Source organism: Lonchura striata, chromosome 5 (genome assembly GCF_046129695.1).
Source record: "Lonchura striata isolate bLonStr1 chromosome 5, bLonStr1.mat, whole genome shotgun sequence".
Lineage (NCBI taxonomy): Eukaryota > Metazoa > Chordata > Aves > Passeriformes > Estrildidae > Lonchura > Lonchura striata.
In genome coordinates, this window is record NC_134607.1 from 53,678,442 (window position 1) to 53,695,768 (window position 17,327).

The following is a 17,327-nucleotide window of genomic DNA, read 5'->3' on the forward strand; positions in this document are numbered from 1 at the left end:
TCGCTCTATGCATATCCATATGTTTTGCTAACTTTCTAAGACATTCTTGGATAGTATAAATTTAAAAAATCAAATTGCCTCATCTGGCAAAAGGATATAGTAAATAAAGTGATGTAACTGCTTGTCCTAATTTTCTATTTTAAAATGCAGCCACATTATCTGCAATTAAAAGCAGCTGTCAGGATTGCAATGATGAGATTTTCTGAAGCCTCCAAGTTTGGTCACTCCAATTCCAGATATAATACAGACCCTTAGATCATGACAGAAAGAAAGAAAAGGAAGTAAAGAAAAGAAAGGAAAGAAAGGAAGAAAAAGGAAGAAAGGAAGGAAGAGAGAGAAAACCAGCAGCACTGACAATCAGAAGTACAAGAAGCTGGGACAGGAAACTCTCAGTAGCTATGCAGTGCTCTGTTGAGGAACAATCATACAGGCAGTTTGTGGTGTCTCTGCTCCCTGGAGCTGTGCTGTACTGTTTGCAAACGTATCTCCTCACAACTAGTATTACAAACGTTGTGGCAAGAAAATTTAACACCACCTCAGTTGTACTTTGGCTACAACAGCAGCATACTTCTTGGAGTTACTGATGATGATGACTTACTTGTGTGGCTTCCAGTGTTGTCAAATATGTTAATGCATTGCTCTGAAACAACCCAGAGGAGTATTTAGATTTTTTTATATCTTCATTCCTAGAAGACTAACATGTGCCTGAGACAAAAAAAATATTTACCTTGGTTTACCAGCTGTATTGTAAGAAGATATTATTTATCAATTATTCACAAGCAATTTAACCCCCTGTATCCAATTTATTACTTATATATAATTATAGATAAAAGTGTTATGTCATGAAACCAAAACACTGCTTTAAAACTGCCAAATAAGTAGCATCCCTGCAGAAGCTGGCCACATGATATATGTATCTATATTTTTAAAACATTTCTTAAAACCAGCATACAAACTTTGCCTTTAAGGCTGATTTACATTCTGTGTCCACATAAATTTTCAACTGTCAGCCACAGGAAAATCAAAGGAAAAGGAATTAAGATTCCTGAGTGTGACTGCCTATCTTTATGCAAAATCTTGTAGATAAATATAATGTTAAGCATAGGCAGAATGTGAACTCTACTCTTGGTTACATTTTTCCATGGCAAGTACAGTACAGTACAGTTTCCTGGGTACAGTATCTAGGAAAGGCATGTAAAGGTTTCCACAACTAGCTTCCAACTACCCTTAAATATTTCAAATACCCTTAAATTTGTACAATTAGTCTAAACAGAGTGTACAAATGGGGTTCACAAGGTGACGACGTTTCTAGCAGCAGCTGCAGCAACCACTTTTCCTGCTTTTCCAGAGGGTAGGTATTAGCACGCTGTGCAGACCACAGCCAGCTTGCTGTGCCTGCCTGCAGCTTCAAAGGTAGTACGTTCCAGCACTGGAAGATCTTTTTTTTCCCCTTTCATCACTATTGCGGTCCCGACATGAAAGAAAAAGGGCTGACACCATCAATCCCGTGTGACACCTGACACCTATGCAAAGACGGAAAAAAGTTATTTCATGATGTGTGAGTGAAAGTGACACCACCTCATTTTTACAGCTCTGTGAATCACACTCTTCTCCTCTCTACCATATTTCGTTTCCAGGTATCCATATAAAAATAAGTGAATAATACACTATTCACTAGTAGAGGAATAAAACAACAGAATGTCCATAGCATTGTGGTAGACACAGGCCAGCTCTTAATTTAATAAATTATTTTCATCTATTAAAAGATTCTTCATTTTTAAGCTGTTCAGATGAAAGTAATGAAGCTAAATGTGTCCATTATTCGATATAATACTGCTCTGTGTTTGATACGACGATGCCAGCACCAGGATGAAGTTCAGCTTAGCGCATACTCACAGATAGCAACCAGTGTACCTAGGGAGTAATGAGATCAGCTGTTTCTAATATCATTAAAACTGCAATTTCGTAATTCCGAATTTAATTTTGGATACAACCCCTCTCCTCACTAAACACCCCCACCACCACCCTGACTCCTGATAGCGCAGCAGGTCCTCCGAATTCCTGGAAAGGCACCTCCTTGGCGGAGTCACCTCCCGTCCCCGCCCCGGCCCCGGCCGCGGCAAGGAGCAGCGGCGGCAGCGCCGGGCCCCTTCCAGCGCTCGGTCCCGGCCCCCGCGGCTGGCACTGCGGCCGCTCGGCCCCGGCCCCGGCCCCCGCGGCTGGCACTGCGGCCGCTCGGCCCCGGTCCCGGCCCCGGTCCCGGCCCCCGCGGCTAGCACTGCGGCCGCTCGGCCCCGGTCCCGGTCCCGGCCCCGGTCCCGGCCCCCGCGGCTAGCACTGCGGCCGCTCGGCCCCGGTCCCGGCCCCGGCCCCGGTCCCGGCCCCCGCGGCTAGCACTGCGGCCGCTCGGCCCCGGTCCCGGCCCCGGTCCCGGTCCCGGCCCCCGCGGCTGGCACTGCGGCCGCTCGGCCCCGGTCCCGGTCCCGGCCCCCGCGGCTGGCACGGCGGGCGCGGCCCCTCCCGCGCTCCGGCCGGCAGCGGCCGCCCCTCCTCGGCCGGCCCGCAGCAGGGCGGCGGCGGCGGCTTCCGGCGGCGCCCTGCTGCCTTCAACAAAGATGGTGCTTCCCGCGCAAGCTCCGCGGGCGCCGGCGCCTCCCGGGTAGCCTCCCGCTCCCCTCGGGTGAGTACGGGCGGGGCGGCGGGCGCTCCCCGCACGCAGCTCGCTTGCCCGGGCGCTGCCGACGGCTGCCCTCGGCAGCGCCTGGGGCGGGAGGGCCGGGGGAAGCGGGAGAGCGGTGCCGCGGGGCCGTTCGGCGGCGCCCCCGGCGCTGCGGGGCCGGGGCGGGGGCCGGGCTTCCGCGGGGAGGCCGGGCCGGGCCGGCGGGGCCGCCTCCGCGCAGCCCTGCCCGGCGGGAGGCCGGGACGGGAGGAAGGCCGGGCGCTGCTGCTGCCTGCGGGGCTCGGGCCGCGGTGCGGGCAGCTGGCCCCTGGCTGCTGCTACCCGAGCAGCAGCTGCCGGCGCTCGGCAGAGAAGACTTTAAAAGCAAAACTTGCCTTTTTTTTTTTTTTTTTTTTTTTAAATTTCCTGGCGGGGTGGGGGGGATGTGTAAGATTTTTGACCTGTAGGCTTGCTGTGAGTAGCCAGAATAATTCATGGGGTAGTCAGGTGAGTGCAGTTGGTGTTCTGGAAAACAATGAAATGTTTCTAGCGGAAAAACTTAAGTGAATTTGCCTTTTTAGTGTCAGCAGGGGTTCTTATAAAAAGTTTTATCCCCATTTATGTACAGTCACTCTGTCAGATCCAGAAAAAGGCAAACTTGATTGTGTTGATGTGGTGATGAGTCAAGGACTGCTCATTCAGCAGGTCATGGGCTATATTTCTTAAAATTTGGCTTTATAATGGAAAAAAATCCATTTTCAGAAGTATCTAGGGAATGTTTGAGTCATCTTTTGCGTAAATGGACATCTCATAGTTTTCATTTTCTGTAAAATTACTTGACTAAATTTAATTCAGAGCTTACTTTGAATCCGTAGATACAGACGGTGATTTAAATGAATTTGTTACTTCTGTGTTGCACTAAACTCTGTCCCAACACTGTTACACATCAAAATCCTGATATATTTCCATATCTAGCTGCTTAGTTCCTAAGTCAGACATTTGCTTATCATCGTAAACACATACAAATACTTTATCTTTAAAAAGACCTCAGAAACCGGTATGCCCCATCCTGGAAGTTTACCAGGCTGATGCAAGGACTTTAAACCCTCTGTTGTACACACTCTGCAGTCAGCAAGGCAAAGGGCTTTTGCAGCAGAAATTCCCCCTTCTGATCCCTGGCTGATAGGCATTTCTCAGTGCCCAAAGGTGCAAACCTTTGGTTTGTAAGATTTATTTTTGAAAAATGTTGGCTGCTTTGGTTGTGAAGAAGAGGAACTCATCAAGTTCTGTACAGTCATCCAGCATATGAGGAGGCTCCTGAATGGGGACTCTCAGGGCCCATTCAGAATATGCAACACAAAAATTTTTTAGTATGTGAAACAGTTTTCTGCCTGGGTTGAGATGACACCCTCAGAGGTGCTGCTGGATGCCTTTCTTGAACTCTGCAAGTGCTTCATGAGCTCAAGGGTGTTCTCCTAGAAAGAAGAAGTGGTAGGATTTACTGCCTGAATTTTGCTGTAGTCCAGAGATTGCTTTCTACAGTGTAAAGGTACTATGTGTTAGAGACCAGAATCTTCAGCTTCAGTGGGAAAAGCCATTTCTCTTTCTTGCCTGCTCTTTTTCCATCTCCTTGCTTGCACTACTGTCTCAGTCCATGATGGTGTTTGATGTTTGAACTGTGCTGGGTAAACTGGCATTTCTTAGGGACATAGCATAGGCATTACAGTGTTTGATTCCCACATGATCCCTAGACAGAAGGTAAGAACTAGAAATTCACTATAGTAGGTGAGAAATGCACTGGATAGCCTGGGAAGGATGGAGTCCTCCAGGAAGATACTTTCCAGCAGTGCTTTTAGCACTTGATGGAAGCATTTTTGGAAAGTAGCTTTGTCAGAGGATATCACAGACAGGGTTTTCCAGTGTCTCTCATGACACTGTGCTCTTGCATTCTGTCCAAGGTGGCATTTACATGCCAGTATGTTCTGTTAGTCACCCTCCTTGATTTTAACAACCAGGCCAACCACACAGTCTTTGATGGGGCTCTGGGAGTCAGCAGGCATCTCTGATGGCAAAAAGACTTCATCAAGTTTCATGTAAAAGCTTTGAGAATTCTGTCTCTTCTTGTACCCTCAAGCTGAATGAAGTAGAGTTTTTGCAAAGTTTAGCGGTTCAAACAGCAGTGCCTAATTTAATTGTGAGAAACCCTCTTGGTAATCACACTCAACACCTGCTGCTATTTTTTGACTTTATTATTTAGTAATGAGAAAGTATTTAATTGTGTTGTCCTGTCATTTTCAAGTGCCATTAAATGGGCTCAGGGATACGTTTGTTGTTAAGAACTAGACTAGACACTTTGATTTGGTTTGAAGGTCTGGCATGGACTGCTGACTTGATCTTGGATGAGCTGCTTGATCTCTCTGGACCCTGATTATTCTTTCATAGAGTGGCTATAAAATGCATCTTGAGCTTTTGTTTAGTCAGAGTGTTAGTCAAGTGAAATGGAAGCTGGCAGAGGGCATCTGATCCCTTCCTGTGAGCACATAAGAAGAGAGGGAGAAAAGCTATTTAAGCTAAAGAACAGTTTTGGCAGAAGATATGCCTATAAATAGAAAGGGATAAATCTGAGATGGAAATTCAAAGAAAGTTTCTTCTCATCAGAGCAGTTGAGTTCTAGAGCAATCTTCCCGGATGATTCAAGGGTGAGAACGACGTGGTACATAAGATACTTTTCTACCCCTCTTAAACTTGAACTGCATCATGTAGGCCAAAGCTACCTGCTGATTCTGTCCCTGCTGCTGCTGTTGCTTCTGCCTGGCTGAGATGAATGTACCTGTCCTGCTGCTGCTTTTGTAATTCTAGCAGTGGTCAGGTGTAACATCTCTTTAATTTTGGGGGATTGTGTCTCTTAAGGACTGGCAAGTGCTTTTGCTGCCTTTAGTATGGATCTTAACCAGTTAATAGGAGGATTATTTGGCACGGGTTTCACTCCAGCAGAGGACTGGTCTTTGCAATGCCAAATGTTCTATTCCTGTCCAGTATTTCCCAGAAATTGCATCATTTTACCTTGTGAGACAGTGAAATCTGAATGGAAAGAAGATAATGGAGATCTTTAGTAGTTTTGCCAGGTTGGTGATTCTGAGTGTGGAGTTTTCTCTGAAGGTTGGCAGGTGTCAGACATCACTTTTGGATGTTCAGATATCACTTCTGGATGTTAAAGGTTGAAGTTATTTTAATCCTCACACATTTCCTTACTCCTTTTCGCACACTCTAGGTTGCCAGATGGATACCAGAGACAAGCAGCTTTTACGCTCCCTGCGCCTGGAGCTCTGCACAGAGGTGCTGGTGGATGGACTTGTTATTCAGTATCTCTACCAAGAAGGGATTCTCACAGACAGTCACGTTCAAGAAATAAAAGCCCAAACTACTAGTCAGAGGAAAACCATGATGCTCCTTGATATTCTCCCCACCAGAGGACCCAAAGCTTTTGATGTGTTCTTGGATTCCTTACAGGAATTCCCATGGGTTAAGGACAAGCTCATGCTGAAGCGTAAGGAAATAACAATACAAGATCCTTCAGGTAAGGCCAGGCTTGCTGTTGCTGCTATTTTACAGCTTGTTCTCAAGCCATAATTTCAAAAGTATTGAATGTACCAGTAATTTCAAGTTACGCGTTGCGTAAACTCATGATACCAAGAAAAGGGAACAGCCTGAATTTCCTGGAAACTACTCAAACACCAGGAAATATTGCAAAGTTTGAGACAAGAGCAGGGCTGAATTTCAGGAGACAAGGAGACATCAGGTAAGGCTACCTTGGGAGAAGCTGGGATATAGGAGAACCCATAATCCATTGCCTCAAAGGGAATAGTCTATAAAAAGTAATTTTGACTAGCTGCAGAACAGTGTCTTTGCCATCCATATCAATATTGTTTCATTTATTTATGTTTTAGTGGTTTGTTCCCAAATTAGTTATATTTGCAGAGTTTTATGTTTTTATTTGCTTACTTTTATTATGATTTTAATGTAATTTTGATTTACTACTATTTGTTTAGATGTATTTAGTTTATTTTATTTAGTGGACTGCAAATATCTAGGATCATTACTTGCAAAATTACTAGCCATTGCTTATTTTTAAAATAAATTTAGAAGCTAACTATTTAGTATAATCTCTGGCTTTTTGTCATTTAAATGTACTTATAAAACTAGTTTTCTACACTTGATGTTTGTTCAGATGTGATTTCTTTACCAATCTATGCATGCAATTGCTGAGCTGTTTTGAAGTCAAGACAACTGCTTTAAATGCACGTTTATTGTCCCAAATTCTCACAGCATGCACTGGCTACTAACCTCATGTTACCAATGAGGTAGTGAAATAGGCCTCACTTGGGAACATTTTTTCCAAGCAGTCTGATTGATCTTTCTCCAAGCCGTTCCCTCCTGCTGTACCCCCATTTGAGTTTGATCATACATATTGTGATGCACATGACATGTGATTTTTCCAGTGTCAGTGTGTTTTGCGTGAGACTGAAAGCCTGTGAAGAGGGATGGCTAAGACCTGTTGACCATCATGTTCACCTGCATCTCAGTTAGCTGCATGTTCAAGAATATTTTGTCAAGATCTGCTGGACAAATCTGAGATTATCAGTATTGTGACAGCTGGTCTTTCTGTTGGTCTCTGTGTATGTTGCTCTGTGTGTGCTTGGAAACAAGTAAATAATTTTCAAAATTTGGGAATAAATGTCCTATGCTGCCTGCAAGTTCTCAGCATAATGCAAACCATGCATTGAGTGTGTTGGAAAAGACCTTGCTCACTTAATACTGTCATGCTAGTGCTCTTTATTTGCCTTCAAAATCAGCCTCTTTCTTTGATAATTTCTGCTAAAGCTGCAGAATAACCTTGTGTTTTTTCCAGACGTACACAGCCATTAAATACAGTCGGGATTGTGTAGTTTGTTACTGAAAAAATTGTTACCAATTTTTGTCTTTCTGATTGTTCTGTGGATTGCTTATTCCTGCTCTTGATTTCTTGTGACTGCTATGCTGGATTTCTGCATATCAGGTTCTTTGGTTTCAAGTGGGCTGACAGTACTTGATAGTCCTATTGCCAAATTTTGTGTGTTGATTAGAAAAGTCTTCCAGGTTAGATCAAAGGTTACTGTTATTTTTATGGTGGCAATACAGAGAGTAAGAACAGGATAGGAGGCAGAAAGCCAAGTTTGTTTTAACTTTTAGGCATGTTCTTTAGAAACCCAAGAAAGAGAGCACCATCTGTGCCCTCATAAATGTTGAGTGTGCCCTGGAATGAATTGGAAACTATAGTGGCAGCATCAGCACTGATTACATGCAAGAAAATGTGGTTTGGTATAAAAAGCTTTGCTTTGCATTCTAACAACAGACTTGGAAGCTTGGTGGAGTCCATGAACATGTGCTTAGCCTTAAGCATGGAAAAAGCCATTGGCTCTAATAAAATTATAAGCACATTTAAAATTAAGTGTGTTCTCTAGTGCCATGTTAGATAACTTAACCTCTGCCTTGTTGGAAACTCTTCTTATAAGTGATCATTTGTCAATGGTAATTTGTTTTAAAGAAGCCATTTGTGGTGAAAAAACTTTGCCACATATACACTATCCTTCTAGACCCTAAAACTTTTAAAATGAAAGTTGGTTTTATGTCCCCAGATTAATTTTTTTTTTCCTTTGGATCATAAATACTATGGAAATGGAATGCTTTCTGTTCAGTTGCTTATGCTCAATTAAAATTCTGTTAAGGAAAATATCCTGTGTTTTTACAGACCCTTTTGCAGGACTGAGAAGTGGTAGTAAATTGATCCTTGATGGAAGGTTTTATTTTTGTCTTTTGCTTCTCAGTGATTACATGTAGGATTTTTAAAGTCAGTAATTAAAATTATGTCTGTCTGAACCTGAAAACTGGCATGTACACAGTGATTTTTTTGTGCAGGTCTTTGAATTACTTTGCATTTTGTTCAAAGAGATCAAGCTTTCTATCCTTCCTTCAACTGAGAAGTATAGTTGGTTAAAGAAAATCACAGCTATAATTATTTAGAAACTTTTAGTTTATTTTCTTATCCTAGTAAAAAGCAAGCCCAAACCAACAAATCAAACAAACAGCAATTTCAGAAAGTCAGATATAAAAATATTTTGTTGCTATTGTATAAATATGATCTGGTAGACCAAACAACTGCGAAATGGAAGCCAAAGTCTGAGATCTAGGCAAGATGCTGCCACTGACTCATTGTGAGTTTTTGAGCAAATTCTTTCAAGGCAATGGATTTATTGATTCCCAAGTTGTGTAACTCGGTCTAATGTTCATGGAACAGCATAGAATGGAACTGTAAATTGGCCCAGGATTCAACCCAGACTATGATGTTTGGCTGCTTGCAAATAAATGAACTTTAAAACCTCTGATATCTTGCGTTTTATTGCTGAATGTCAGTTGACTTAAAAATAATAGGTCTGTATACTGTTACCTGATGTAGTTCCATTGAACACAGAAAACCTTAATCCTGCAGAGCATGAGGAATAGTTTTTCCACGAGAATCAGGAACATGATGTGCAGGCAGGTAGGGCCACTTGCATCTACGTAACTGAAGCAGAGAGACCCAGGATTTCTTCCCCTTGCTTGTTTACTTCATGTGAGGGCAGCATTTTGCCTAGGGTCCCCTTTCTCCTAAGGGCACCTTCACTCTTTTTTCATAAGCTAGGGAAAGAATAGTTATAAAACCCCAAAATCTCAAGAAGGAAGTTTAAAGTCATGTGCTTTTGGAGGTAAGTATTTATGACTTGAATTGATTTAAAGGTGATAGGGTATCTTTCTGGCTTGTATAACAACCTGTGATAAGCCAGTTGACTCTGTGCAGAGTGGCATTGTAAGACTTAATCATTATAAATATCAACCACAGCATGAGTTTCTGGTATTAAAGATCAAACCTTCTGCCATAGTAAGAGTTAACAAAAGTAAAGTGTCTGTTTCATTGGGAAATGACTTTTCTGGTTTTTCTGCCCTAGTTTGGATAGTTTTAATGCCTTTGTCAGGAACATAAATCTTCAATATAGTCTTATAATTCCTATGAAAAACTACAGCTGTTGGCAACAGAATTCCCTTCTTTCTAGGAACAGCAAACAGCAACAGTTACCCAATAATTTTTGCACTGATTAAAAAAATGCAAGTTCTGATCGTGTTTATCAGATTGCTTTTCTAATCTCTCTCTGTTTGGGAATTTCTCAGCCCAAGTATTATATTTCTCTCCATAATACACGTGCTGTAAAATAATTTACTTCTAAAAGTGTTAGTATTGCACCTCTTTATAGTATAGATGACTTTCTCATTCCACAGGAAATTGCAGCATACTGAGAACAAAAAAGTGAGATACGGCATTTCTAAAGTAGTCCTGGAGCAGCTGCTTCTATCTGGCAAATGTTAGTGAATTTAGGGTATCAGAATTGCCATGGGAAAGCTGTACTCTCACAACTAGGCAGGGAATATTTTCTAATGCATAATTTTGTTGGGGTACCTAGTAAACATTAGTGTCCTGCTAGACTTGAGTGTTAATTTGAACAAATTTTAGTCTGGTTGAAGTTTTTCCCTGGATGTGTGGGGAGTGTGTGTTGTCATACAGCTATAGAAAGCTTCATGTTGTGTAACCCTTTTGATGAAGCATGCAAATGCAAAACAAAGCAAAACATGTACTTATGCCGAGAAAGACAGACATCCTTCCATCCCCTTTCAGCTTTCCCAAAGTCCTTTTTCCACAGCTGGGTTATGGATTTCTAAGAATTTGGATTCAAATGCAAAGGCATTAGTACATGTGTAATTTTAGTATATCTTCTTACCTTTGGTTGGCTGCTTCCTGCCTTCTTCCTATCCTGATTCCTCTCCCATCTAATGCAGTAAGGAAACAGCGTGATCTCTTGCCTTTTCCATTTAGGAAAGATAGGAAAAGCAGCTGAGGAATCCCTTTTCTCTCTCTAAAATGGTGGACAGAAGACAGTAGTTTTTTTCCTTTCTTCTCTTTCCCTCCCCTCTCTTGTATAGTCCAGTGGCAGAAGGGGGAGTTTCCTCCCATGTATGTCTGAAGGAAGGGGATGGGCTTAGCAGCCTTGGCCTCACTTTCTTGACCTGGAGATGAAGAAATGCCCTTGTGCCACATCTTAATGCCTGGAGGCTACAGGAAATGTTCTCTGGTTATCTGGAGCAGTTCAAAGGCATCCCCATAGGAGAATTTCCCAAACTCTTTTCCACATTCCCATCTCCCCTGAAAATCGGGTGTTACATTTATGGCTTTGGCTGTGTTCCTGACCGCAGCGAGATCTGTGAAGTCTGGCAGTAAAGGTTTGTGCACACACTCAATATTAACCGTATGCATGACGACATGGACAAGTAATTGACATCTCTGGTACTATGGAGCATTCTGTGTATATATTTCTAGTTTAATGTGTTTATAGATATTTTTTTCCTTCTTTTTCTTTCAATTTAAGGAGTATCTGCTTTCTCTCTTTTTTTGCCATGTTCATAAGTAGCTGGTTTTATGCTGCTTACATCTGACATTTTCACTTTGAGAAGCCTGAATCTTAGGCGTCAGTGTTAGGAAGTAGAATTTCCAGCCTCAAGCAGTTTCTTTCAGGTAAGTTATTGGAAAGATATACCTATATTTGGTGTTGTACTCAGTAACACAAATATGTGAGGCTAATAATAATAATAATAATAATATAGATTTATTAAAACACATAGACCTGGAAACAAGAAAGGAGGAGCAAGTTCTGGCAAAAGAGGTGTTTAGGCCACCTGTGCCTGATCAACTACTTTTAACCACTGCCACTAAGAGGAAGCAATGGGTAACTGGTATTAAAGACTCCCTGGTATAAGAAGTGGAGACATCCATGTGCTGACCAGATTTGTTGCCTTCCAAAGTTTGCTACTTCCCAAAGGACTAGATCACAAAGGTTGCCAAGACCTGGCCAATCATCAGACTTCACTACTCTCTCATATTGTTATAATAATACTTCAGCAGATTAAAGATGACTGTAGGGCTTGGTAATCTTAAATGAAGGGATTGAGTCTAAGCAGTGTTCTCCACAAATCCATGGAGCTAGATATGATGTATCTGAGAGATCTGAGTGAGCCAGACTATGTCTATGTCTTTGAGAGGCTGATTTCTGTCATGTTTGTAGGCTGTGGAAAGCCAAATGCACAAAATGCAGTAAAGTAACAGGGAGCAGCTACAGTTAAACCAAGCTTAACCAACTTGATTCTTGCCTTTTATAATAAGACAGCAGCAGATTTCACTTAATTGACTTCAGCAAGGTTTTCAGCACAGTGTCATAGCATTCTTGTGGCTAGCTGGGAAGGTATGGACTCAATGGGTGACCAGCACAGTGGTTGAAAGATCGGAACACCAGTCTAAGAGGATTGTGGTTGCAGATTTGATGGCCATCTAACTGGTGGCTAATCAGGAATTATGTTTCTCAGGGCTGACGGTGGGGCCAATCTTTGTCAGAGATCTGGGTGATGGGAGTGTCTGTATCTTCAGGATGTTTCTAGGTGAATTAACTTTGTTTGCTCACTTGTCACTTAGTGTTCTATGACCTTCTGAAGCTGGAAAACAGGATAACTCCATACCTTGGGGATAATTTGACACAGGAGTGTGGGACTGCCTCTCAGAGGGACCCCAGCAAGCTGGATGAATGGGCCAGCAAGAGCCTTGTGATGTTCAGGAGAAGGAAGTGTGAAGTCCTGCACCTGGGATATACAAAATTCCCACAAAATAACACAAGATAGCACTGACTGGCCAGTTGCAAATCCAGATAAAAATAGTGGTTGTCTTGAAAGACAACAAGTATAATGATGAAGACTAACCACACACGAACCTCCGTCAGCAAGAGCAAAGCCAGCAAGGAGGCTGAGGGAAGTGATTATTCCCCTATACTTGGTATGAGAAGGTTGTATTGAAAATACTCTTCCTAGCTTTATGCAACAAGTACAAATGAAAGATTGATAAACTAGAGTCCTGTGAAGCACTACTGAAGTGGTTAGTTCAGTGTAAACTACGGGGAAAGGCTGAAACTGAGTGTGTTCTTGGAGGATAGAAGGCCAAGTTGATTCAGGAAACCTGGAGTCAGACACTTCCTGTGTGTATGTTGCAAAAGGAAAAGAAGTGGTAGCCACAAGTTGTAGTGAGGGAAAGTGTGACTGAATCAAATTTTAAAAATTCACATGACAGTTAAGCACTGGCCACTAGAGTTTGCAGACCAGGTTGGATTGCCCAAAGGGGATTTGGAATCTCCATCCTCAGAGACACCTAACACTCAATATTACAAGACTTGAGCAACCTGATCAGACTTTGAAACTGGCCTGACTTTGAGGTTGGAGTAGATGACCTCCAAAAGTCCCTCCCAACCTAATTTTTTCTGTGATTTGTAACTTTGGTGTCAAACTTTTCTGAGCTCAGTATATAAGATTGTATTCCAAATACAACAGCTGCTGACATGGGGTACTCTGTATTTGTATGTGTGACTTCAAGTTCAGATTAGGAATGTGTTTTTTAAGTGAATGGGAGTGTTTGATTTAGATTTCTTTCAGGTTAATCTAAACTGGAAAATGGTCTCTGGGTCCATAGGACCAGACTAGAACCAGTTAGAAGTGAAACATTCCAGCAGTGTTTAGTCTGAACACCAGATACTCAGCATAATCTGTATCAGGGTATAACTACTCTCCTATTGCTCTGTATTGCTTGCTGTTTCTGGCCAGAGAATGAGCTGGTTTTGTCCATTAATGGAACCTACCATCTTGGAATCCTTTCTTCCCAGAATTCTGTATTCATACATTCATATAGATGTAGATGAGCATCATATCAGGGATGCAGCAGCATGCAAATAATTTTTTTTTTTGGTTTTTTTTTTTTTCGCTCTGATTATTTAAGTATCTTTATTTCCCGGAGTTTACAGTACTGTTTCTCATCTTGGAGTATGTCCATTCCAAATGGTTTACAGAGTTCACTACCTGTAGTTTTCCATTAGACAAAATGTCTTCTCTGTCAATATTTCTCCTCAACTTGCACCACAATATGATAAAATCATGCCCATGTTTTATATTTCCAAAAACATGCATAGATGCAATCCTGTATGATTTTTGAGATCTTTTGTTAGTTGTTTCCAACTTCCCACAGTTGGTCTTGTTTGCAGCCATTGAAGAAGCTTTGTACAGATAGTGATAATTGTTTTTTTTGGCAGACTGGAAACTTTCTTGTAAGGACTTGATCCTGCAGCTTGGTAAAGCCACTTGTAAGCATAAAAAAGGAAGATGCAGTTGTTATTTTTGCATTATGTCAACAATATAGGTATCCTGTCAATACTAGTTAATGGCTCTTGTGGCCCATAGACACATGCTAATATGTGTTCCAAAGTAACTGAGAAGACTTTCTGCTTAATATTGTCTAGGCTTATTTTTATTAATTTTTTTCTTGATTAACGTTCTGTTTCAGAGCTGACTAGCTTCTCTTTTAACGTCTTCACAGCTGTAGCATCACCTTCACACCTTGTAGCATCATCTGAAAATATTTAATTTTTGTATTTTTATTGCATAGGAAAATCTGTTTTCTTTCATAAATTAAGTCTGTACATGCTATTTAAAAACCAACCAAGCTGACAACACATTCACCTTATCTGGGTTGTGGAGGCTGCATAACCTCCCAAAGTCATTAAAAATTCTAAGTAGTATCTCTCAGTAAAAGTCTTGACTCCCGTGAAGTCAGAGGCCAGACTCCTGTTGACCAGAGAAGGACAAAGGCCTTGCCACTGATGACTAAAATGTTCTCTCTGGTGAAAGAATGGGTGCTATGCGGTCTTCCTTGCACTGACATGGTAGCATGACTTGACCTTCAAAGAAAAATAACTTCCACATCTGGAAAGCTATTACTAGTTTAGACTCCACACTCTTTTTGCCTGTCAACTGAGAATATCAGCAGTGGTGTGACTTAATTCTCGCCAGGAAATGTCACTTGTATGGCAAAGGTCAGGAGGTTCCTCTACGATGCAGTTAATTACACATGGTTAGTGCATCTTGAAGCCCTCCCTGCACTGCCATATGCAACTAAGTTTTCATTCCATATCTGTTTACAGTTATATATTTGTTTATGTGAAGGAGAAGTAAAGTACTCAAATATCTCTCATTACCTCTAAGTGATACAGTTTCTTTTGTTAGAAGATTTATTGTTTTTGTATACAAGATTTTTAAAGCAAATTTTTATCTACTTGGCAATTGTGTAAATAGAAAACCAATCTTGTTGCTTCTTTTTCCCATTAGGCCATTGTTCCAGTATAATGTCAGAGTTTTGTTTTTTCTTCCTGTTCTTGCTTTTTCTGTGAATAAAGTTGTTGATGCTAATTAATGTCCCTTGTGCTCCTCAGATACACAGTAACACATGCTCCAAAGTAACTGAGAAAACTTGTAACTAAGTAATTCATTCTTGCAGATGAGAAAACCTCATATCTTGATGTTTTGGAAAGGAGTTGTACATGTGTTTTGACAATCTTTGCTGCTGAAAACTGAAGTGAAGCTTCGGTGTTCCTTCCAATTTATATTTAGAGAAGGACCTAATTTGATTTATGCTATAAGGTTTGTATGTGTAGGAAATAAGCATTAATGCACTGGATCAAGGTAAATAAATCCATATTAGTACACCACTTTTTCTGTCAGCCTTCTTAATGTTACTGTTTCATCACTTTGCCTGAGATTTTCAAAAGTACTCATCGTTAACACAAGCTCACTCAACCCTTCTCCTGTCAAGGTCAAGGGTAAGCTCCCTTTGGCTTTAAAGAAAGCAATTTTAGTCCTGTGCATATGCTTTGAAGAGTCTTAGATTTCATTTGTAGTTAATGATATGTCAAATTTTTTAACAAACAGCCTGTTTCGGTTTTTGATTTTTCTAATAAAATATGTGCTAGGAATGAGTAAAAGGACTTCATCAGGTAAAGGGCTGACTAAGCCTCATGCCAGCCCCAGAGATCTCTGGCTGTCTCTGGTGGCAGGTAGGCTCCCTCCACAGGCAGGTGGTGCTGCCTTTAAGCAGGGGCATAGAAGTTCTCGGCAAAGTAACCACTGAGAAAAAAAAGCCAGAATGAAAAGGAAAGCAGGTACTTTTTAGTATATCTATGCAAAAAATATATTTATTTAACTATGATCTTATTCCCTGTAGATGATGACTTTGTTTGCTTAGCTTTTGAAAGTGACGTGTTCTTTATTCATACCCCTCTTCCATTTAATTAAAAAGTAATTTATTTCCCTGTGATCCAGGTCTGCTACATCCCACATAAGATTAGTTTAATATTAATATTCTGGACCAGCAATTGCTGCAGTTAGGGTGGCAAAATGCTCTTATATCATTCCCTTGGTTAATGTGCTCATGGTGGATCTGTTGAGTACATCTGCAAGGTGCTTGTTTTAAAAGCAACTTCAGGTTATAGCTAGAAATGCTATCCAGCTGTTTGCAGTAGAAATGAACTTAGGATTCTCAGGGCATTCCTCTTGCAGGCGCCTGGATTCTAAATGGGGAGCCCTAAATCATTCCCCAGCAAGCTGCTGATTGTGCTTTCAGCCAGGTGCCCAGCACTGCAGCTCTTGCTGTTGGAGTGCCCAGACACTTCGGAAGCTGCTCTGGGCAGGTCCCAGGTTGTCTGTCAGCTATGCCAAGCAGTGCAGTGCCTCTCTCATCACTGCTGGTGGGATGCATGGCCAGGCCTTTCTCCAGCAATTTCACCCATGGCACTGAATCCTGCGGGCATTTGCAGCACACATCTGGCAGACAGGGCTGCACTCCTGCCAGCTCTTCACATGATATAGTGTAATGTTGGTATCACCCCACAGTGTAACAGGTAGGATACCTCCTTGTGACTTAATGTCCTAGACACTTCCCTAATAAGCTCATCTATGGTTAATATAAGCAGTGCCCCCTCAGCTGTGTTTGTAAATATTTTGTGGAGGCATAGCTCATATATTGAATGTTGAGTAAAATAAAGTCCCTTCCAGTAGTTGAATTAACTTTTTTTAAGTCCTAGAAAGAGACAGGGCTTGAGTTCCTCTCCTTTTTTCACTTGGGCTAATTGAGGCAGCTTCTGAGTTGGTGTGCCAGCCTTTGTGAATCCCCTCCTTAATTCCCCTAAGTTTCCTTAGAAATTGTGCATGGATTTCAGCAAAATAATTTGGACCTGTTGTGGGATAAAGGGATTGAAGATAAACCTGTGTCTCTGCCTTGCACCTGAATGGAGTAGAATTGACCCTGTAACTGAGTCTTGCTTGCATTTATCATTGTTTATGTTTCATTCATTCTAGTTCTCATACATAGCAATGTTAAATGGATCTTTAAGTTGTTTAACCGAGTGCAACACTCCTTTTCCTATGCAGAGGGTAGATACACACACTTCACTTGTTTCTGTAAAGTTACTTGTATTAGAGATTGTGCAGCTTCCAGTATGACAAAGGGGTGAACTATAGAAGAAGAAATGAGTAATACCTGTTTAGCACCAAAGTCTCTTGTTTGTTAAAAGGCTGTTACCATGCTTCTGTTGAGATAAGATAAAGTTGTCCAGCTCCTGGCATGGGCGTTACGTTGATCTGATACCTTGCGCAAGACAAAATCCTGAAAGGAGCGCTTCAGTCT

General features: G+C 41.6%; 1 protein-coding gene across 2 annotated transcripts in view; it reads left to right on the forward strand.

The window, feature by feature from the left end:
- The first annotated feature begins 2,543 nt into the window (after positions 1-2,543).
- Positions 2,544-17,327, forward strand: part of CRADD (CARD and death domain containing adaptor protein) — a 76,349-nt gene continuing 61,565 nt past the window's right edge. The window contains exons 1-2 of one of the 2 annotated variants that reach the window (XM_021527987.3): positions 2,544-2,680; positions 5,931-6,236. In XM_021527987.3, coding sequence (XP_021383662.1) covers positions 5,939-6,236 — 298 coding nt within the window. In that variant the 5' untranslated portion in view covers positions 2,544-2,680; positions 5,931-5,938. Of the gene's footprint in view, positions 2,681-3,084; positions 3,167-5,930; positions 6,237-17,327 lie in introns of those variants that run through there. The other variant, XM_031507591.2, reaches the window with a different exon arrangement.